Here is a 23,447-nt window from a genome sequence, read left to right as displayed (position 1 = left end):
CTCAAATATTCATACCTGTCAACTTCCACGGCTCCAGCCTCCATGCCCTTACAAAATACAAAATAATCTTCACTATATATTTTTTTCAAACGTGTTTATTATGTAGTTTAACATGTTATATTGTACACGTGTTTTGCTATATCATATATATTGTTGATTAACATTTTGTTGTGAGATACTGAGTTGCTCGATCATAAAAAAAGTTGGACGTTCACTGTCGAAGGAAAAATACATGCAATTATAATTAAGTAGAATACTGTAATAGATTTTCTTATTTAAATTATGAATTCATTTTCTGGATTAAATTATTGTTTGTAATATAAACATATATATATATATATATATATATATATATATATATATACATCATATATATATATCATATATGTATATATAGATATAGATATACATATATCTATATAAAGTATGTATGATTCTATGGTTTATGGTGCTACGAATTTTTTTCATAAAATAATGTTTATAATTGCGGCCTAAGGAAACCAAATTTGTCTTTTTTAAAATGGCTGTCATGTCAAGCACTCTCCTCAGTTAAAGTTCCTTTAGAAATGAATTTCTTTGGCAGGAGCTTGTACATTTTGTTTGATGAAAAGTGTGACGCTGGAAAAAAAAGTGAAGGATGAAAAAGTGAGTTGATGAATTGCTCTATTTATTTGTTAGTGCCGTTTTGGGGAGATGATCCGTCATTTAGTAGCCATGTCCTCATGTTGTGAGCTGCAGCCGGCAGGAGACGAATGAAGTCCGCAGAAGCAATATTCGACCTCACGGAGTTGCTCTTCAGTGATTATTCTACAATGAACAGAGGAAATATTTTCATTAGTGTAGGATTGGTGATTACATTTTTACTGGTACGTGAACTCTGTCATAAAATTAACAATATGTAGCCCGCCAGTAATGTTGACCGTGGTATGAAATCAATTTCTACAAAGGAAACCACATGGTGGCAGTCGCTCTTTGGCCACCATAAAAAAAGGAAAGTTGACTGTGAGGGCTGCTGTTTCCAGGACAAGTGGAAGTTTTGAATTTTTTTTTTTTTCACTGAAATCCGAAACAACTGTGCATCGGGGGAATTTAAAACTGGAGTGCTTTCGTTAATGTGCATTGGAGCTCGAGTCAAGAGAACTTTATAGGCTAGAGTGCGTCAAGCGAAGCAAAACGCCACTACAAAGTCCTCCTTCATTTTACTCCATATCACTGTCTTTGTGATTGCTGTTTTAGTTGAGTTTTGCGGTTTGCAAATGTTAAGACACAGTCACATGAGGGCAATGTCACGAGTTGGAAGGGGTGACCGGACCAGAACGGAGGCAGGAAGGGAGAACTCAATTGCGTGACGATCGAAACTTTTATTTACCAAAATAAAAGTTGTCCAAAACTCGGGGACAAGACAGAACAAACAGGCTATAACAAAAAACGTGGAAACACAGGTTTCTTCCGATTCAACTAAACAGGACAAGGCATAACAGAACGGACAATGTGTATCAGAAAATACAATGACCCAGCAACCGCAAAACCCACAACCCACCCTTAAGTAGCACACACGCAATTAGCAGATCTGCTTCAGCTGGTGCCCAGGGGGCGGGGCAGACCGGTCGCCTCGGCGACCATGCTAGCCGTGACAGGCAATTCCACGGTGCGGTGACTTATGGGTATTGTAGTTGTTCTGTTAAAACCTTATGGAGAGTTTGGATAATAAATGTTGCTCTAAAATACATATGAAATGAAAGTAAAGTGATTTATAATACGCGGAAGGTCCCCGGTTCGAGCGGGTGGAACCATATGTTGGCCTGGAGAGCAATGGGCGCCACCAGTCGATATTTACCCAAAACGAACAACAGGAAATGGTGCCCCTACGTGTGGTTAAGGGATCCAACCAACCATCGTAGGTTTCCAACCTACCTGACTGTCTGAATGACTAAATGCTGTTGTTGAATCCAATTATGGAAATCAAATATACAGCAAAAGTTGTAACACTGATTTTGCTTCCTTTCCACGCCTTTCGGTGGCGAGAAACCAAAAAAACGAACACTGTGAGTCAAATGAAAATGCTACAAAGGCGAGCTACGAGGTGGCGACACTGGTTTTGACATAATGACCTAATATGAAGCCCACCTAGAGGGAGCTGACACCATTGTTCACCATCTTGCTGCGACTGGTACCCAAAACTTTTTTAATTATTAAAGCTTTTCTTTTTTTCCCCTTTCTTTATCTTTTGTTATTTTTTCTTCCTTTATCTCCTTTTGGTTTTCTTTTACCATTTTTTTCTTCATTTACCTTTGTTTTTACTTTTTCTTCATTTTTTTTCTTCTTTCTTTTTTTGATTTTCTTCCTTTAAATTGTGTTCTTTTTTATTACTCTTGTTTTCATTTCCCCCCTTTTTGCTTTCATGTTTTTCCTTTAATTTTTGGCCTTATTTCCTTTCTTTTCTTTCCTTTTTATCCTTTTTTCTTTTTTTTTCTCATTTTTAGTTTTAGCCTTTTCATTATTTCTTACTTTCTTTTTTCTCCTTTTTTCTTTTTTCTTACTATTTTTTTCCATTTCATTTTTTATTTTCTTTGTCTTTGCTCCTTCCCCCTTTTTTGCAAAGGCTGAGGAAAAAATGATGAGAAAAACATTGCAATTTGGTAATTTTGAGTCGCCAGAGCTTGCATTCTTCTTTCTGCTTGTAGCTTTAATCTTCGGTTGCCAACACATGTAGCGAAATCCAGCGGTCAAATACTACACACTGTCTCTTCAAGAACACCTTAAATATATCGCTATCCTCGGGTATTGTTCTGGTAGCCTTCAAGTCTGCTTTCATTGAACCCACGCTGAGGCGACCAAACCTTGACCCGGAAAGCCTCGGTAATTACAGGCCAGTGTCAAATTCACCACTTTTTGCAGAATTACTCGAAAAGGTCGTTGCACAGCAGCTGAATGACTTTATGTCGGAATGTAATCTCTTTGAAACAGTCCAGTCAGAATTGAGAGCAAATCACTCTATTGAGACAGCCCTGGCTAAAGTAACTAAGTATTGCTGCTGGATCTCAGTGCTGCTTTTGATACTGTGGACCAAAACATGTTACTTGTTCCTCTGGAAAAAGCATCGGTATCTCAGGAACCGTACTCTCGTGGTTTAGGTCCTACCTGTCAGACTGGACAAAATGTGTTAACTACAGCAATCTGACCTCTAAACTTTCTGATGTCCCTCATGGCAATCCACAGGGCTCTGCACTTGCCCCCCTTCTTTTTAGGATTTATATGTTTCCGATTGGTGATATTATCCGCAAGTATAATATTAGTTTCCATTGCTATACTGATGACACTCAACTGCATCTGCCACTTGAGACAACTGGTCAGTTAAGTTCTAGGGATTTGGAGGCCTGCCTTACTGCGATACAAAGTTTGATGTCACTTAACTTTTTTGCGCCTTAACTCAGAAAAAACTGAAACGTTGATTGTTGATCCAGCTCATTGTCGTGATTTGTTCTCAAACACTGCCCTGAACCTAGACAAATATACTTTTGCCCATAGTGACTCAGTCAAAAATCTAGGTGTTATATTTGACCCAAATCATTCGTTACAGTTACATGTGAAAAATATTACTAGAGTAGAATTCTTCCACCTATAATATTGTTAAGATTTCGAGTGATGCTGTCTCAATCAGATGCAGAGGTTATAATTCATGCGTTACTACTTCTCGGCTTGATTACTGTAATGTATTGCTTTCTGGTCTCCCGATGTGTAGTATCAAACGTTTGCAGCTGGTTCAGAATGCGGCAGGGAGACTTTTGACTAAGACAAAAAAGTTTGAGCATATTACTCCTGTATTGGCCAACTTACACTGGCTCCCAGTCCGCTTAAGATGTGACACTAAGGTTCTATTACCAACAAAAAAAATGTTTGCATGGACTTGCGCCCTCTTATCTCTCAAATTTGGTTCCCCCCTATATTCCTGCATGGAGCCTCAGCTCGGAAAATGCTGGTCTACTTGTGACTCCGAGAGTCAAGAAGAAATCTGCGGGCTCGAGAGAGTTCTCCATCCGGGCCCCTGTGCTGTGGAATACTCTGCTTCCAGAGATAAGATCTGCAACCTCAGTGGAAGTTTTTAAATCTAATCGTAAGACCCACTTTTATTCAATAGCTTATGATTGATGCCCACCACATATTTTGTATTGTACTGTCTTTTTCCGACTGCCTGCCTAGTGGTGATACGAGGGAGGACAATTTGAGATGAGTCAGCGGACCAGCATCTGGAACTGAAGCATGTCAACGCCTGCCTCAACCAGCCGTCAGAGATGGGAAGCTGCGTCGATGCTGTTATGGACTTTTTTACAGACTTGAGGTGTCGTTACTGTCATGCTCTATCCGGACAAATTTCAACATATTACCTATTGTTCTCTTTTATTGATGTTTACTATGTTTTGTGTACTGTTACCCAATGCTAAATCTATTGCACCCTTGTCACCCTGGTAGGGGGCTTACCACTTGTGAGGCCTCTTCTCATGCTGAGGTTTTTAGTTTTTCCATGCCCACATGTTGGATCCGGCGATAGTGTAATTCTAATCCTGTGCAGTCTTATAGGACATCTTGGGATGAAGGGATATACAAATAAATGTGACTTGATAATGAGCTTCCCCTGCAACCACACCCCCAATATGCAGATGTTAATGGATGGATATAAAAACTGAGCACGTGTTGTGTAAAACAAAGAAGCCAGGTGTTTTGGGTCCACCTGGAAGAGGCTCGGTTCCTGCCGCTCACATTCTAAGTCATCTGAGGAATGCGGGACAGGAAGCCAAGATGTTTTGGGCCTGTCATCCACCACGGCCGTCCCCACAAAATAACGCCTTTCGGTGTGTCACTCAGCCGTCAGCATCCGGCGGGTGGAGGCCGACCTTACGAGGGTCCTTCGACGGGCCCCGCAGTGCCTCGCCCGCCAGCCACGAGCCCAACAAAGTCCAGAGAGCAGGGGCCGTCCCATCCATCTCCATTATGGTGGCCAAGAGTCGCTCGGCTGTCGTCTTCATGGGCTCCTCCAAGGGAGACGCTGTCTCGTACATCATCGCCGAACAAAGGGTTGGGACGGGGGCTGTCGGGGGCTGCCGGGGGGGCCCAGGCCCTTCCTGCCGCGCATACTGTGGACCCGCCTACCCACACTTCCAAACACTCTGAGGTCCCGGGTTTTTACACAAATTGAAAGTTTTTTTTTATCTTAAATGCTTGCTACTGTATATACGAAGTAAGAACCCAGAGACTGAAGATTCTCGTTTAAAGGTATTCCCAAATTCTAAAATATGCCAACATGAGGAAATAGTACCCGTTTTTTTGCATAAAATCTATATATGTCATCATTATATTCCAATTATTTTCTGAGATAATGCATTTTGAAGATAACCTGTCCTTTCTTTGACGTCATGCGAGGAACACCTGAATACTAGCAATCATATTGGTTTATGTGTTAATTGGTCAAAAAGGTCACTTTTCTAAGCCAAGTTTGGGTAGTTTGTGTGCAGAATGCCTAGGGATAGAAGGTGTCACAGGTGGATGCAGTAATGGTACATCAAAGGGTGAGCAGCAAAAAACGGTCTTACTGGCAAAAATAACACATGGAGAGCTAGGGGGTTAACCGGTACTTGTCAATGAAAGGCTGCCATAGCCTTGGCCGAAAAAAACGAGGCTGGCCATAAAAAAAAATGCCGTTAGTAACCAGACCAACCATGGACCAACAAAGAAAAGTGGCAAAGGGTATGGCTACAGATGCAAAGCAGCTGGTAATAAACCAAGGGAAACACCAGGCGAGCCGGCCAAACAGCACACTGTGTGCAGCCACTGAGCGCCAACTGGGAGAAACAAAATGAGAAAGTCCTGAGCAGCTCCAACGCTAACGGGGAGCTTGCTGAACAAAATTATACTTACCGCAACACAAATGGCAAAAAAAACAAGTGATAAGTCCTAATTACCTACCTAAAGGAAGAGGAGCAAATGAGGAATGCACACTGTAAGGGTGGCGGGTAAACTTATTCCACGCAGCTATTGGAGGTCAAACCATCCAACTCTGATAAAACAGTCACAAGGGCCCAAGCGACAGGGTAAGTTCCAATTTCTCCAAGCAGAAATGAGAGGCATGCAATTACTGTTCACTACAATCGCTGATTGTTTCAGAGCTGCCTCACATGTTGTGTTAACAGATTTGCCAAATCAAAAGTGTTGTGTTCCTTCATTGTTGTCACCTCTCTAGAGGAGACAAGCCAAAATGGTAAACCTTGAGACGAAATTTCTCGAGTCCCCCAGCACGTGTAATATTTTGCAACAAACGTGTTCTGTGCCTGATAGGAAAATTTGGAATACATGTATCTATTTACAGAATGCCAAAAAGAATTCACTGCTGTGGAGCCTTTTTCAGGATGATGCAGAAGAAGTCTGTCTTGTCTAAGATAGTTCCTAGTCTTATAATGTCAAGCAGGGGGGAGGTGGACGACTAAACCTCACCCTTGTGCCAATGTGTAACCTAATGGTCTTAACTGGTTGTAATTGGATAATGTGTGCAAGAGTGCTTTTAGATAGGAATATGCCAAGCATGGAAGGTCATAGCAACCTAGCTAACCTCAGCTAAAGTATTTTAATATCTGAGAAGCCTAATCTAACTGAGGCTACACATTCCATTTGGAGTGATCTCCAAGTTCTTGGGCTCATTTTTCATTTCAGGTTTGGCGTTTGTGGCGTGATGTTTGATTTGGACGCCCATGTTGAAGAAAAATCAGGCCAAGCGGGAGCTTTAAACGGCCTACGCTAGACGCCAGCGGCAACGGTGACAAATGAGACGCTGGCGCCGCGGCGGTTTACACTTGAGTGCCGCACAAGTCTCTATTGTGGTCACTTGAATCGCTCATCAAGCTTGGATGAGACTTTTCACACTCCAAAGATCGTTGGCCTCCTCCATCCATTTTGTTTGATAGCGTTCGCCCTTGTTAGCGTCACGGCTCAGCTAAAGTCCACTTTGGTCGCTGCTGGAAAGAGTCGCGAACTGGTCAGGAAAACTAATGTATCTCAAGTCAAACATAAATGAGATGGAATACGTTGACTGAAGACAAATGTTGATGTTCGATGTGTTTGATGAGTTTCAGCAAACATTAGCATTTGCTGCTTCCTGTCCGCTCACGTCGGCCTTTGGCCAGAAAAGGGATAGACAAAAGAGGCGATTGGGTTCTTCTGCCCCAGAAAGGCTCTCAGATTGTCCGCTGTGCAAGATGAAAAAATGTTGATTGTGATCCCCAACAACAATTTGTGCATTGATGGAGCACAAAAGCCGTCTTGACTGGCCGTCTATAAACAGATGCTTGCTGGGCTTTGCTTGTCTTTTTATGCTAATTCCAGAAGCAGGAATGTTTATGGATGCGTGAGAGAGTCAATTGAAACGAGGTGGATGACCAAATATATCAGTTCCCACATGAGACTGTGATCATGGATGAGATTCACATGAATCACCTGGCTATGATTTGAGGAGCTCCTTTCTTGTTTTTGTAGAAGATTGCAGCACAATTGCAGAGTTCACTGGACTTCTTGACAATGCCACTCATGCACATTTTAAACAGCTGGAGAAGAATGTTGCCTTTATGCCCGCCGAGCCACATCAAATACAGAGCACATACTTTAAATTGCTGTTCAACAACAAACTACGTTTGTTTGGAACTGAAATTTATGGATGCTCAAAGAAGCCCCTTGGAAAGTGAAGCTGGGACTACAGTAACATTTGGATTTCTGTAGAAATATATTCTATAATGCTCGTCATTGGAAGAAGTAACAAACTTTCTGAAAGGACAAAGAACGTTTCTCCTGTAACAAGGGAACATTTGTCAGAATGGGAAGGTTCCTTGTCTGGTGGAGAAATCTTGATGCTTTGAGTTTGGAGCTGTCATAAAATACATTCGAAAATTGAGTGCATTTCATATCTTAACGGGGAAACTTACATACCTTAATAAAACAATTCATCTTGTTAAAAAGGAAAATGTATTGCCACAGAATTGGTAGTGGTTGGACAACTGTGCATCAAATGATAGTTCAATATATTATTTAATAAATGAAAGTCACATACCTGTCAACCTCAGCCAATGGGGTTTCATTATTAATGATTACAATTCCCCTCATTGAACCATATTAAACCTTTGCCGGCACCTTTTTACTCGCGGCAAGACAGACTATTATGTGAACTGCTACCAGTGACCATTCAGATTAGAGCCGAAATGGGCAAATCGATATCAGTCTTTTTTTTTTTTTTTTTTAAATCCTGTTTAAAAATTGTAATAGATAGATAGATAGATAAATACAGTAGAACCTGGGTTCTCGACCATAATCCGTTTCAGAACCCTGTTCGAAAACCGATTTGTTCAATCACCGAAATCGTTTTTCCCATTAAAAGTAATGTAAAATCGTTTTAATCCGTTCCGACACCCTGAATGTTTACCATGAACGTAAACATGAAGCTAACCCAGGCTAATTGTACGTTCACGTAATCTTCCGTACGAAAGATTACGGAAGCATGAACGTGTAAACATTTAAAAAAAAGGATTATGAATAGGATTTCTTACCTTTGTGGTGGACGGTGGGGAGAGAAAAATCATCAAAAGTTTTTCAACCTCTTCCAAAACTTGCGGCAGTTGCTTTCTTATAGCGCTAACTTCCTTAGCTGCATCACTGGATTTCACAGCCTCCTTATTCTTTACTATCGTACTGATAGTAGAATAGAATAGAATAGAATAGAATAGAATATGTAGATTTAGCCATGCTGTATTCACTAGCAAGATCGGAAATTCGTACACCTTTCATATTTAGCTATTATGTCTTTCTTAAAGGCAACAGTTTTACGAACAACTTGTCTTTTTTCACCTGTCCTGCTTGCACCGACCTTCTTCGGAGGCATAATTAGGGGCTAAAACACCCGTACGCCGTTCAGCATCGCACCCTAGCGTACCGGCGTTCAAACTCCGATTTTTTTGACCGAACAGCGAAGCAAGAATTTCTCAAAATTTTTGGTCGAACACCGATTTGTCCGAACTGAGAGGCGTTCGAAAACCGAGGTTTCACTGTAGACAGACAGACAGACAGACAGACAGATACTTTATTCATCCCCGCAGGGAAATTCACATGCCACAATCAAATTATATTGAAATGATAAAAAATTGATAATTAATTATATTGATAGGCAGGGTTGGGTTATTTGAAAAATGTAATTCAATACAGCTACTTGCTGAAAAATGTGAACAGCAACGTAATCCGGATATCTTAGAGTAATGTAACTTGATTACTTCTGGATAACTCCAATACCATTTGAGTGAAAAAAATATAAAATATAAATACAATTACAGTACTACATTTGGTTTAAGATAAATGAACAGTGTAACCTTGAAAAATAAATGGAGGAAACCAAGGAAACCACTAAGAGCCCAACATTGTTTTAAACACACAAAAAGTTCACTCTTTAAATTTCTTACAAACTCTGGGATGTCTTGTGTCCAAGTTCAAGTTTTACTTGTTTGAAGTGGGGATGCTAAACCTCTTGAAAATATTCAGGGTTACAAGGCTAAGCAGTATAACAATACAGTGATAGTAAATTGGTTTTGGACACAAATTTACTCCAAAATACAAAAAGAAGACAATCCTTCCTATTCACTAAATGTCCCTGAACGCATCAGTAGCGCCCAACTGCGCTGTCTTCAAGAAACTGCTTCCACACGCCAATTCAACAAAATGAGTGCTACATTGAAGGAGGAAAAAAAACAGACAAAAAGAGAAGTTTATAAGTTGACCTCCTGTACAATTTGTGTAACAACTACAGGCCTTTAATATCACGTGCGCTCCGCATCTCTCTCTGTCAGTCATTATTTAGTCTATCTGCGAATTATTTACAGACCCCTAACTACTTCGCTGTTATCGCTGGTTCACTGCTTTGCAGATTTTTAATCAAATTGATTTGTCTTTATTGTCATTGATATCAATTTATCTTGCAGTCCGTGCTGGACAGATTAAGGAGGGCACTCTGTATTGGTCACTCAAACATCAGGTTTGTGTATGCGTAGTCTCTGAATCAGAACAAACTGGGAATGGTAGCGGACGCTAGCTCTTAGGCGCTCGGTACATTGAAAAAAAAATTCATTAATTAAATGGAACTCTAAGGATAGTCAGAAAAACGAAAACAAATGGTGATCATCAGCGGGTGCTGCGTGGATTGTTATCACGTCCGGGAATCGACTGCGACTGCTCAGCTAGGCTCACACCCAAAGCTAGCGCGCAACTAGCCAGCCGCTTGGTGCCGTACCCACACAGGCGGAGGAGCTTCAAAGTCAATGAAGGTGTGGCGTAGGTCCAAGCATGAGCGTTGGGGGTGCTAGAGCCCGGCCCACACAAGTAAGTGGGGGCTCTTCCTCATACCTGAAGCTGCGCATGCTTTTGATAAATATCCTCCAATTTCATTTTAGTCTTGTATAATGAAAATAAAACCATTAATTCAACTGCAATTATGTTTTGTGTGTTAGTATTTGTTGATCTGTAGTTGTTATTTTGTAACAGTCGTATACTCTCAGTCGGTAATGAAGTAATCTCCAAGTAAGTTTAACCCCTTGGGGGCTTTTAGGAAGGTGCATACTGCATCGCGAATTTTTATCTTTTGCGGGTGGTTCTTGTCCCCATTAACCACGAAAATCTGTATGAGCAAATATAAATTTAAATAGACTTCCTGCAAATAATTCCGTTTTAATTAAATGTACCTGTAATTGTATTATGTGTTATTATATGTACCTGTAACAGACTACAATTACATTTTTGTATCAGAATTACGTAAGCCCTTTTTATGTTGAGAAAAGTTAACGCACAGATTTCTAAACTCACTTCCTGTCAGAGCCAACCGAAGCTCGACAATTTGTAAATTATTTGGGCACTAAAGCTTCACCTGTTAAAGTCCGTAGTAACAGTCCATCTATAAAAGGAAAAAAAAAACATGTTTTGTGCTAAAAGGGAAACTTTTCGAACCCAGTGGCAGCCTCAAGTGACCGGAAGTGGCTACGGCAGGCACGAGTTCAATGGCCGATCTGGCCTTCCACTTTCAACTCGCGCTCGTCTTCGTCGCTTGTGGGAAATGTAGTCCTATGTATTAGAGGGGTAAAGTTCCATCAAGTTTAAGCAATTATGTTTAGATTCAGAGGGTGGGAATGTACACGCTTTTGAAAAATAAGAATACAGTGGATAGCTTGAAATAGACTTCATTTTTAGGGTATGTGTCGCAAATCGAGTAGATGTAGTGAAACTCCACTTCCCGCTGTCCTTTGCGCTGGGTGCGCATGCTCGGTGCGCGCGAGAAGCTAAACAGTAGAGCGGCTCCAAACATGAGCGAAGGAAGAAAAAAGATGTGGAAATGACTTTTGACATCACACAAGCCACTTTTTGCTTGTGTTCATTTTTAGAAAAGGCTGCGCAACACACTCCGGGTAACCTTTCTTGACATTAACTCGCTCGCGCGTGACGTATACCGCGCACCTTCGACCGTTATTCTATCCCCCCTGTCCTCCCCTCCCATCGCCGAGAATGTCGCGAAACAACAACAAAAATGCTCTGATCCAGAAAATTGCCAAGCAGGCTTTCGCTACCTTTAAAGGCTTAAAACGTTCGCTAGATAGCAAAGTGTGCGCGGACAAACAAGCCAAACTGGTGACGCTGGTAACGGCGCTACGGGCCGCCGACCTCAAGATCGCGCCCCCCAAGAGAGAGGCCGGCGCCGGGGGGGCTTCGGAACCACCGGTCACTTATATGCACATCTGCGAGACGGACGTCTTCAGCATGGGCGTCTTCCTGCTGCCCGCCGGAGCCTCCATCCCGCTGCACGACCACCCAGGCATGAACGGGATGCTCAAGGTTGCAAACAGCAACATTCTTTGCTTTGTTTTGGACATTATGTCTTCACAAACTTCCCTGTCAATTTACTAGTGATAGGAGAACCCTCTCGAGACGTCATATCGTAGGCTTACCTGACAGCAGCAATTTGGTTTTCTTTATAACCAAGTCAAACCAGCAACACTGAAACAGAACTTTTATCGATTATATTAAACGAGGCTTAACATGCATACATACACTGCGTGATCCAGTGTTTTTCAACCTATGTTCAGTCGAGGCACGCTGTCAGTTGAAAATGTTGAATAATGATTCAGCTTTCATTTCATTTTAAGGCTTAAACTGACATGTATAGTTTTTCTTAAAGCCTGTGGTCACTGTAGCTCAGGAAGTAAAACAGGTTAATCTTTTTGGTTAATAATTTGACTCTAATATGGTATTTTACTATAATCTTGTCCCCCGAAAAATAACAAATACATAAACTGAGCAAAAATTGATATTAGCGCTTACTGATATGGATGAAAGTTACAGTTACTTGGTTGATCACTGTAAAAAAAACAATGGCATGTTATTTTATTCACAAGATAAAATTGGGCAATTTTCTACAACACACTAGATAAAATCTCATGGCGCAATAACTTGCTCTGGCACACTAGTTGAAAAACATCGCTGTAGTCAATAAACACCACGCTCTTTAAAACACAAAAAATATTCTCTTGTGAATATTAGCAATTAGGAACGCATGGCACTGATTTGGCTTCTTCTCTCAGGGATAGACAATGCACAATGTTTTGAACCATTAATATGAGTAATTTTCCTGTTTCGATTCAATTAAGGGGGTTTCTTTTTGTCTTCTGCTTAAACTTCAGGCAGCTGCCCCTCCAACTCTTCTCAGCGCACAAAATAGCGCAGCTATGGAGACGACACCCCGCATATTGAACAATCGTTCCGTTTTAAAAGAAAAAGCAAGTGAGAAAGACAAAAAAATAGTATTTTTAGGTGAGCCGGCTCCTGATTTTTTGGGAGCAAGCTCCGGTCGTTCACTTTAAAGAGCCGGCTTTTAGTGCTGTTCCGTTCACATATGTCACATCACTACAATTTACTTGTCCATGGGATGACATTTGGGTTGCAATGCACTTTTATGTAAACAGTTTTCTCTTTCTTTAACCAGGTCCTGTACGGAAAGGTGAGTGTGAGCTGCTTCGACAAGCTGGAGAGTGGGCCAACACCGCCGGGTTTCCAACCGCCTTTGGCGCCGTTTCAAAAGGCCTCCCTTCGCCGTTCCCTCCTGCGCTCGGTGGTGGAATACTCGGAGAGTAGCGGACCTTGCCTCCTCACCCCGCTGCGGGACAACCTGCACCAGATCCGTGCCGTGGACGGAGCCGCCGCCTTCCTGGACATCCTGGCGCCGCCCTACGACCCTGACGACGGGCGGGACTGTCACTACTACAAAGTCCTGCAAACTGTGGCCGAGCCTGGCGCCGAACGGCGCGATGAGGACCAGGGCAAAGAGAAGGAGATGTGGCTTTTAGAAATCCCTCAGCCCGAGGACTTTTGGTGCGGCGGGGAGCCCTACCCGGGTCCTACCGTTTCGCTGTGAACTCGGGGGCAAGTGTTGTTGCCTTCTGACTTGGAGACGCAGGTTTCTGCTGTACTCAACCGACACGAGCTCCGTTTTCACCTGCTTTGCTCGGCTCAAAAGCTACAAACCAAAAAAAGACATAATACCGTATTTCCTGCACCGGATTATAAGGTGCACCCCAATATGTTTTGTGATACACACTCATCTAGTAGAACACTAGGGATACAGACGACACATGAAAAGGCACTAGGTCCTATTATAACACTATTTTTAGTCACAGTACTAAATTGTTGATGTAATTCTTGGGCTGGGTCATGAGAATATTGTCAGACATTTAACCAGTTCGTGGTAACGCCAGCTCACAAAGAAGCGCACAAAATTTCTAAAGTGAATGAAGACAAAGGCATTGTTGAAAGTAATTCGGCCGTTCTGAACTGAATTAAGAGAACAGCATTGTGATAAGTAATTGAATCATGCTGAATTTTATTAATCAAGTTGTGGCAACACGTAATCATAATGTTTGTCACTTACAGTGCTTAGTTTGAGCTGAGAAAATATGAAAGAACAGTCTTTTTAGATATCTGGTGGGTTCGGTGTGGGTTGGTCTTATCCCTTAACCACTAGAGGCCACCATTTCCTGTGGTGTGTTTTAGGCAAGTACAGCCTGGTGGCGTCCATCCCTCAGCAGGTCAATAAATGTTTCCACCCTCTCGAACCTGAGACCTTTCGCATGTTAGGCGAATGTGCTAACCACTGCACTACTGAAACACAAAATATCTGGTACTGTGGCTAAAAATTGTGTGATAAAAAGATAAAACTAATACCTTTTCTTGCGTCGACTGTTTCCCTAGTGGTCTAGTTGATAGGATTCGTGTTCGATTCCTATTGCATTCAATGTTAAACAATTGCGAACAACCATCCATGTCTGCAGCGGCCTCGTAATTAGTGTTATGGATTCGTGCTCTTAACATTGCGTCCTGGTTCAGTCCCCATTGCAACTATTTTTATGCAATTGTGGTCAATGATAACATTTAGCATCTGAGCAATAATTACAAAAAATGGTCTTGCACTTCCAGTTTTTCCGCATATAAGGCGCACGTTAAAATTTCTAGCCACTTTGGGGGTTTTAAGTCCGCCTTATAGTGCAGAAAATTCGGTAAACAGACTCGTTACTGTAAAAATTTGGAGCAGGCACCAACTTCCTCCCGACGCAAATATTGATGGGAAATCCCACAAGTTTTTTATTGAGATGACCAACTCGAGTCAACGGGTCTTCAGGCTTTAGCAAGTAGATCACATCATTGCTGCTCTACTGATTCCCAAACCCTTACTTCAACACTTATTTGGGGCATCTGTTTATTATCATTGAAATACAGTAATCGGTTGGTTATATCAGTTAATGGTGACCAAACCCCGGAGAAAATCGCGAAGTAGTGTTGCACTTTCAGAAAAGCCCCCAAAGGTAAAACTTACCTCGGGCTGACGTCCTTTCCGACGGAGAGTATATGACTGTTTAAGAATATCATCTATAGATCTACAAATCATAACTCAGAATTGCAGTTGAATGAATGCTTTTTTGTCATTGTACAAAAGTTCAACGAAATTAGAGGGCTTGTATCAGAGTAAGAAAACGGATTAAAGAGCGGCTGGGCAATGTGGCCTAAGAGACTTGTTAGCTGTATCACTAGGCCAGACCTGCAGCCATGTGATTGCCTCCCCCAAAGCCGCATCACTCGCTTCTCATACCCGATAACAATCCACGGAGCACCCGCTGCTGATCACCATTTATTATTCTCTTATGACTTTCTTCAGGGTCAGATTTAATTGATGTATGTCTTTTCAATGTAACAAGCCCTAAAGCTTCTAGCTATTGCCATGCTTCCCAGTTTGTTTTAGGCGAACATGTTGACCTGTTGCACACATCCAACACACAAAACTTTCACTAACCTTTCCCTGTCGTAGCAATTGCTCAGTCCAAACACAATGCACGGTACCTTGATATTAAAGACAATTCAATTCAAAATCCACGAAGTAATAAACTAGCAGGGGTTCTCTATCTCAAATGCAGGATGAAATGAAACGGGGGTATCCTGATGGTGGTAAATCCCTTATCATAAAAATAAACACCGTGCTCAAGTGCTGAAGGCAGCTCAATGGCTGTGATGATAAATTAAAGGAATAAAGGTAGTAACATAAAAATTAATAATAACAAAGGACTGAATCATGATTGCACAATGCCCGTGCTGTGTACTGCATGATTAAGGGTGATTAATACCATTAGGTTGAAGCTAATTTAGAATCTCAGTTCTTGACTTGAAGCCCCAGTACAGGCAACTGTCCAAACACGGAATATCGGGGAAATAGAGTTACACAACTGGGCACCAAAATGATCCAGTAGGTGGCACCAGGTGTGTTGCAGGGCTGATACACCGGATGCTGTCCTTACAAGGTGATCTCTCGGGCTGCACAATTTTGGAAAATAACCTAATTTTTCAGACCTGTATTGCAATTTCTATGCGATTTTCGGTTTTAAAAGAAAAGTGCATTCCCTGTGCTACATTTCTTTTTTTGTGAGATCTTTATATTGGTTCCATACAAACTTACCACAAGATGAATTCATTCCCGACTGAGAGTATACGACTTAAAAAAAAATAACATCAATGGTCATTATACAAAAGTTTAACAAAATTGGAAGGCTTTTCCATTCGGAGTAATAAAGCAATTAAGAGAGTGGTGGGTTAGCTGCAGGGTAATATCAGATACCCGCAACATCAGCCAGGTCTCCACGTTGATTGAAATACAAGACTGCCAAATTTAACGGTTTCCCATGAGATGAAGTTCCAGGAAGTCTGTTTCATTGCGATTCCCTCTTATGACGCCGCACTATGAGCTTCTCAGACCCTATAACAATCCACGGAGCACCCGCTGGTGATCACAATTTCTTTGCACTCTTCTGAGTTTCATCAGACTCTAATTGATGAATTTCTTTTCAACTTAACGAGCCGCTAAAAGCTAGCTGTTGTGCCGTCGATTGTTTTGCTGGCCAATTGTGCCGGCTGTTTGGCTGACAGCGCACTGCTTGCAAACTATGCCTCGCTTTTACAGGCTAGTGTCATTAATTTTTGCCTCTTATTGGCCTGCACTGTTAAACCATGAACTGTAACAATTCTAGTTGGCCAAAAACTCCATCACTCACGAACATGGAACTAAAAGACCTTGAAATAAATGCAGCGTCTTGCGATTACACTACTGCACTTTGTCACATCACAATATTGATTAGATTTCGGTTAATTTTGCAGCTCTGGCAGATGCACCACCACCCTCTTAAGAAATTCTATCATGTTTTTTAAAATTAAATTCAAATATTTTGTCCAGAGCAAAATTAAGCTCTCTAAAGTCTTCGGATTTAAATAGAAATTGCGATTGTCTTATTATTATGAAGAAAAACAATGTTCACCAGCTGTCTCTTTAACCTCGCTCTCTTATTCTCTTATTCTTTCCGTTTTAAGTGTCTTCTGACATGTTTCTCCTGGAGTGCCATATTGTGTTGTCCGGTTGTAAACAATATTCAGTACATTGTTGTCAATGACAATAAACAGAAATTCTAATCCTAATTTATTTCAAATGTTTCTCAACTTTGCCAGCTGGACTCTGCTATTATTGACTGTATGTGAGGAAAATTAAACAATCTATATTCACACAAGTGTGCTTTTAAAGATTTTTTATGTATTTCGGGGTGTGAGTTTTAGGCCCCTGAGAGTTTAAAACAGTGTTTCCCAACTGGTGGGTCACCACATAATAGTGGCCAGCGTGCCTTTGCCTTGGCAAAATAATCCTAGAAAGAAAAGAAAAACGATGGGTCAATTACATTCCTTAACAGTAGTTGGCCATAATGCCCTGCTTGCTCTCTTTTAATTGATCAGTTTATCAGTGTGTATGAGAGGGACCTCATCTTGTTTTATTGTGATTTTGTTGAGTTTATTTCCTTTTTCTGCACATAATAATGGGTCCCAAAAATGTTAGTCATAAGGGGAAGCAAAAGTGGCAAACAGTGACAAGAAGGAAATGATTGCAAATTTTCTGCCATATGAACACTGCTGGAGGGTACAGTAAATAGTTTTAAAAAGGTTGTATTTTTAGATTTTTACCAGTATATTAATCTTTATTTAAGTACACGCTCTAATAATTATTTTAGAGTGTGGCTATTTTAAAGTAGTTTTAGCGTGTGATGTAGGATTATATACCAGTATATGAATACGGTTCTTGAAGTCAGATTTCAGATTCAGATCTACTTTATTGTCATTCTAGTACACGTGTATACAGAACGAAATGTCGATACATCTGACCCGCACAGTTTCCTTGAATGTACAGATATAAATAAAATGTTGTATTGAGTAGTAGTATTGAGTGCTAATATTATACTAAATAATTATGTTTTGTTTTCGTTTTGGTTTTGCTGGTCATTTTATTTTTTGAAAATAAGGTGAATGTATTCTACTATCTCTGATTTAAAGAGCACAATCCTTTCCTTGGATAAATTTGAGTAGTGGACATTTTTTCTTGATTTTGATCGCAGCTTGTCTTTCGGGTGGAATTCTTGGTCCTGAGGTCAGACCAGTTAGAAAGAGGTATTTTTAAGTGTCCTCTGGTGGTAAAAAAATTATTAAAAACAATGCTGATTTATAAAAAAGCAAGAACACATAAACTATGATATAAACGTGCATGTGTTGAAATACTCATAGGCCGATACATTTTATTGAACTTAGAATTAAACTCACCTAGAGAGAGCCGACGTAATTGTCTGACATCTTGCTGCTAAAGATGGCAATACATATTGTACAGTGTTTTACTCATTATTGCAGAATAAAATAGTTTTGCCCCAGTTTCAGTATAGTCAAATGCGGCTGACTTTCGGGTTATCTCTGAAGAGCAGGATGACGTTTTACACCCAAAAACAACAGCGGCCAGATGATGAAGCTGCTGTATCAGAGTCAGCTCAGGAGGCTTCCCCTGCTACTGGTATCCATGGAAACCATTTTTATCCGTTTCATGAGGGGGAGCAAACCCCTAGCCAAAAAACAGCTTGAAAAGGGATGGGTGCCACCAGGCTGTTCTTCCCCAAGATACACCACAGGAACTGGTGCCCCTACAATCATGGTGGTTAAGGGATCTGTGAACCATGAACATGAGGCCTACTAGAGGTAAGATTTTGGGCCCAAGCCTGGCCTGAAATTGTCAATTATTACGTTTGGGTTTAGGCTGGGCTGAGCATCTCAATGACTTAATCGTTCTTTACTGCCCTGCGAATGGCTGGCAACCAGTTCAGGGTATCCCCTGCCTACTGTCCGAAGACGGCCGGGATGGGCTCCGGCACCCCTGTGACCCTACTGAGGATAAGCGGTGCAGATGATAGATGGATGATGGAATTGTTCTTTACTTCCTTTTCTTTGTCGAGGATCCGCGCGATGGGGTCCGTCCCTCTTTTGTGCGGCACCGTCGAGCGGGTGCATGGCGGAGTGGAGGGGTGTCTTGGGGGGCTATGTCGGCCAAAAACACTCCTCCTCCTCCCAAGTCCTCACAAATAGAATATGAAAATTCGGCATTGCATCTGAACTTAGAATTAAACTCCTCCAATCAAATTAATTGGTCGGGCTCCGGCTGGTTCAGGATTTAATACCTGTGGACCCAGGTTGGGTCGGGCGAGATTTTTTTCGGCCTGATCTTACCTCTAATTGTTACCAAGAGGGAGATTACGTGTTTGTCCACCATCTGTGGCACCATAGAGGTTGTCAAAAACCTCAAAAAGGCTGGGCAGGAAAAAAATAAGGAAATTAAATCTATTTGGTTTGTATTCTTCTTTGTGCGTCGTAGCACTCGTTTTCGGGTGCACAGCAGCACCCAGTGGTCAAATATTACACGCTCTCCAAATAATTTGGCTAAAAAAATCTGAAAATATATATAGAGAGAAAAGGGGAGATCCCAAAAAGATTTTTAAACCCACTAAAAAAGAGAAAATAACAATCAGGATTTAAAGAGGCTCATTTGCTGGCGTTAGAATAACAGTTCCCTATTCAATCTCTATTTTGGAACAAAAACTGGAACCCCAAAGGTCAGCTTCTTAAAGGTCTTTGAATGACACGAGTAGGCGCGTGCGTGCGTGAGGACGTTGACTCACAAATGCCAAGAACGCACGTACATGAATTTATTTACAACATAAAACTTTTCCCTTCACGCCAAACTCCGCCAAGACGTGAACAAAAAAAGCAAAAAAAGGGTATCTTTTGCATCCATTTAATAAATAATACAACAAACATTTTCGTCATGACGCTATTAAAAACCACGTGTATTATATGTCACATTTGCACGACACAGCATGAGTACAAAAATAGAAAGTTGGTCTTCAAAAACAATTGACATTTTCTTTACTGGATCGGAACACACAACAAGGCACGATGGACGCCTGTTAGCAACATTTAGCAAAGGTTACTTATTGCAATTATCTCATCCAATTTCGCATCCTCCGCCTCCAAAGTCCGACGGAAAAGTTAAGGGACGTTGGTCAAGAAATTCCAAAAAGTCCCAAACAAAAATAAGTCCGTTCACCTATTTTATGAACAATTTTCATCCAGAGGGAGAATCTTCGGGTGACACACGAAAATAAAAGGTGTTAAATAATTCTCCACGCTGCAAAAAGAAAAATGTGAATATTGTAAAACAAGAACCATCAAAATAAGTTAAGTACGCTTATGTTGCTGTGTCATGTGGGTCGTATTTTATTTTCATTTTGAATAAGGAGGAGATGTGTATGAAACAAAACAATTGTTTTTAAATCCTTTGTTTTGCTTTTCTCCTATTTTTTACCTGACTTTTTGCAATAGGAGTCCTCAGCAAAAATATATACAAGGTGTTTCAAAAAATGATATCCTTTGAAGATTAATTATCAATTGTTATTATAAATATATGTTTTCCTTGTACTAATAAAGAGGAAAAAATCCATACAGTAGTTCTATGAATGTAAATGTAAATGTTTTGTATTTATATAGCGCTTTTCAAGTCAATGAAGACCTCCCAAAGCGCTTTACATTGTGCTTCACATTTTCCCTTTTACACACTAACTAACCGATAGCAGCGTCAGCCATGCCAGGCATTAGGGATTCCGTGTCTTGCCCAAGGACACTTCGACAAATAACACGGAGGAGCCTGGAATCGGACCTGCAACCTCTTGATCCTAAGACGAACGCTCTTTAGTGCTTTTGTGTCTTTGACAGGAGCTGGAATAGCGACTTGACAGACGGTGTGCTTAACTAACATTTGTGAAATCGTTCACATGCGTTAGAATTTCTCATTCGGATTTGGAAGAATGAAACTTTAGCTCTTCAATCTTATTAATTTATTATAATTTTCTTTAATCATAAACTTTCTGTGATATTTTCTTAAAACACCTTGCATATTTGCTGACAGAACTTGAATATTTCACATAAATAACGGTCCTTGTTTCTTTCTTTTTATTTGGGCAGTCCGAGGCGCGTTCATGCGCACACCCCACCGCCGGTGGATGAGGCGGCGGCGGCGGCAGCGGCCGTTTTACGCTCTTTCTGTCGCAAATGTATTTTGGTGTGTCGCTTTCTCTCGTCGCTCCGGGCGAACTTCCGCCCGCAGAAGTCACAGGCGAAGGGCTTCTCGCCCGTGTGCGTGCGGATGTGTGTGGTTAGGTGGTCGCTGCGGCTGAAGTTGCGCATGCAGATGCGGCACTGGAAGGGCTTATGGCCCGTGTGGATGCGGATGTGGCGCGTCAGCTCGTCGGAGCGCGAGAAGCGCCGGTCGCAGCCCTCAGCCGGGCACGGGTAGGGTCTTTCGTGGACAGGGGTCTTGCTGGGTCGGTTAGGGTACTTGCGCGGCCGCAGGATGGGCCGCAGCGGGAGCTGTTGCAGTGGACAGTAGGAGGAGGGTGGCGGACGCGCTGCGCCATCCGCGCCCTGCAACGTGTACTTGCGGATGGTGTTGAGCGGGGTGAGAGGAGGGGGCGCGCGGAAGGCGTCCAAGGAGCGCGGCCCGAACGGCTTCCGCTCGGGGAAGCTCGGAGCGCGCGTGTCTCGCTGGCAGCTGGGTTGGAAGAAGGCGCCGGAGGTGGCAGCGTAGTCGGGCGGGTCTTGCCCGCTGGGTGAGTAGGAGGGTGGCGGGGGTTGCGGGTATGAAGCTGCCAGGTGGCAGGTGGACGCAGACAGGAAGGCGGACGGGTCCTGGAAGAGCTCCCCGCAGGCAGCTGATGAGTAGGGCGGCGGGGGCGAGTAGAGCTGGAGCTGGTCTTGCGGGTCCACCTGCTGCGGCGGAGGTGCCACACCGCTTAAGTTTCTGCCGCCAAAGTGACCCCCGGGGGAAGCAGACGAGCCCGGGGATGACGTCGTGGGGGCCACGTTGAAGAGGCCCGACACGATGTTGATGACGCCTTCAGGGTTCCAGTTGGCCGGGTACTGCGAATCGATGGAGAACTTGCCCATGTAAGCCAAATTGCGCTGGGGGTGCGCCGGCGAGAAGGCACCCGAGTAGGGCGGCGGGAAGTCCACGCACCGCCTCTCTGCGTTCATCTCAGCGCTCATTAAAGGTTCTGCCGACGAAGGCGTCACGTCAGGAAAAACAATTGCAATCGAGACTAAATTGAAATCTCACCTGCGGCTCCATGGTCGTAATGCGCCCCCAAGTCCGAGTTGGGGAAAAAAGCCAGCGAGGTGCAGGGCAAGCCGCTGCTGACGTCATCCACCGAGTAAAGGTTCTCGAACCCCCCGAGAGGCATCGGAGCCTTCTCCAGGGTTTTGGCCGTCATCCTCCCTCGCGCGGCGTGGGTGGGTGTGGGGATCTTTTAAGGGGAAAAACCAGCAGAGACGCGCGCCATGGCGCACCGAACTTTTCAGTTGGAATTTGCCAAGGTTCGGGAGCAGTGGGCCCACACTTGAGGGAACCCTTTTCAATGGAGATGCTACGTCATTAACCAAATATGGAGTGGGCGAGGGGCGGAGCCCTCGGCTCTTATTGGCCGGGACGTTCCATGATGCTACAAGTCGATCTCGTGGAGAAAATAACACAGGGGAGATGCGTGAGACCCCTACACTCCTCATATAAAGGATTTACAAAAGCAATACAAGCGTATTGATTGTTTTGTGAATGTCTCCGACAAAGGAACTTCCGGTACAGGTTCCAGCCCATAAAGGGCCAATCCGGTAATTATGAATTCTCCCGATTGTTATCCCATTATTACTCCCTGTGTGTTCTTGACAGTGTTTAGCCCGTTACTTAACATAAGTAATTTATAACACTTACTCACTACTCCTTCCAAAAAGTAACTGAGTTAGTAACTGAATTACTCGATCGTAAAAATAACTAGTTACCAGGGAATGTAGCTTTTTCCGTTACTTTGAAAAGTTTCAGAATGTCAACGAATTGTAAATTTTCTGAGCAATACGAAACACTGCATATAGACGTCTCTAACCGGAGTTTACTTGTAGGGATGGGAATTCCGACTATTAATTATTAGAGAATCGTCTTTTTTAGCTCACTTAAAAGAGCCGGCTCTTTTTTGTCCCATCGGACTCTTTAGGTTGTTTTTTTCCCTACATTAGCAGTTATTATGTAACATTATGCACGGGATGACCTAATAAGAGCTAAAAATAAAGAAAAAAAGTGGGAAAAAGAAACAAAAGAAAAACAAGAACAAAAGGAAAAAGAGAGATCAAATAGAACAAAAGAAACTTTACATTTTTCTATAAACACAATAATAATAATTAAAATGTTGACAAAAAAGGATAAAATACAAAATAATTTAAACATTTTTCGGTACCGGTCATAACATTGTAACGGCAGAAAAAAATAATTAGTTCGATTGCCTCGTTACTGAAAAAGTAACGCTGTTACATAACGGCTATATTTGTAACGGCTTTATAACAACACTGGTGTTATTGCGCATATAATAACAATAAATATTCCTACGTATGCATCG

The 23,447-nt window shown here is 42.2% G+C and overlaps 2 protein-coding genes across 2 annotated transcripts; one reads left to right on the top strand and one right to left on the bottom strand.

Moving 5' to 3' along the window:
* Positions 1-11,326: 11,326 nt before the first annotated feature.
* Positions 11,327-17,070, top strand: LOC148347070 (2-aminoethanethiol dioxygenase-like). The gene is made up of 2 exons (XM_088324051.1): positions 11,327-11,898; positions 13,046-17,070. The coding sequence occupies exons 1-2, from the start codon at positions 11,572-11,574 to the stop codon at positions 13,472-13,474; spliced, it is 756 nt and encodes a 251-aa protein (XP_088180177.1). The 5' UTR covers positions 11,327-11,571; the 3' UTR covers positions 13,475-17,070.
* Positions 17,071-19,774: 2,704 nt separating this feature from the next.
* Positions 19,775-22,371, bottom strand: egr2b (early growth response 2b). The gene is made up of 2 exons (XM_088323504.1): positions 22,124-22,371; positions 19,775-22,061 (listed from the first exon to the last, which is right to left on the bottom strand). The coding sequence occupies exons 1-2, from the start codon at positions 22,275-22,277 to the stop codon at positions 20,986-20,988; spliced, it is 1,230 nt and encodes a 409-aa protein (XP_088179630.1). The 5' UTR covers positions 22,278-22,371; the 3' UTR covers positions 19,775-20,985.
* Positions 22,372-23,447: the final 1,076 nt, after the last annotated feature.

Source organism: Urocampus carinirostris, chromosome 19 (genome assembly GCF_059441175.1).
Source record: "Urocampus carinirostris isolate Australia breed hairy pipefish chromosome 19, RoL_Ucar_1.0, whole genome shotgun sequence".
Taxonomy (NCBI): domain Eukaryota; kingdom Metazoa; phylum Chordata; class Actinopteri; order Syngnathiformes; family Syngnathidae; genus Urocampus; species Urocampus carinirostris.
Note: the sequence above shows the minus strand (reverse complement) of the source record. Positions and strands in the feature narration are given on the sequence as shown.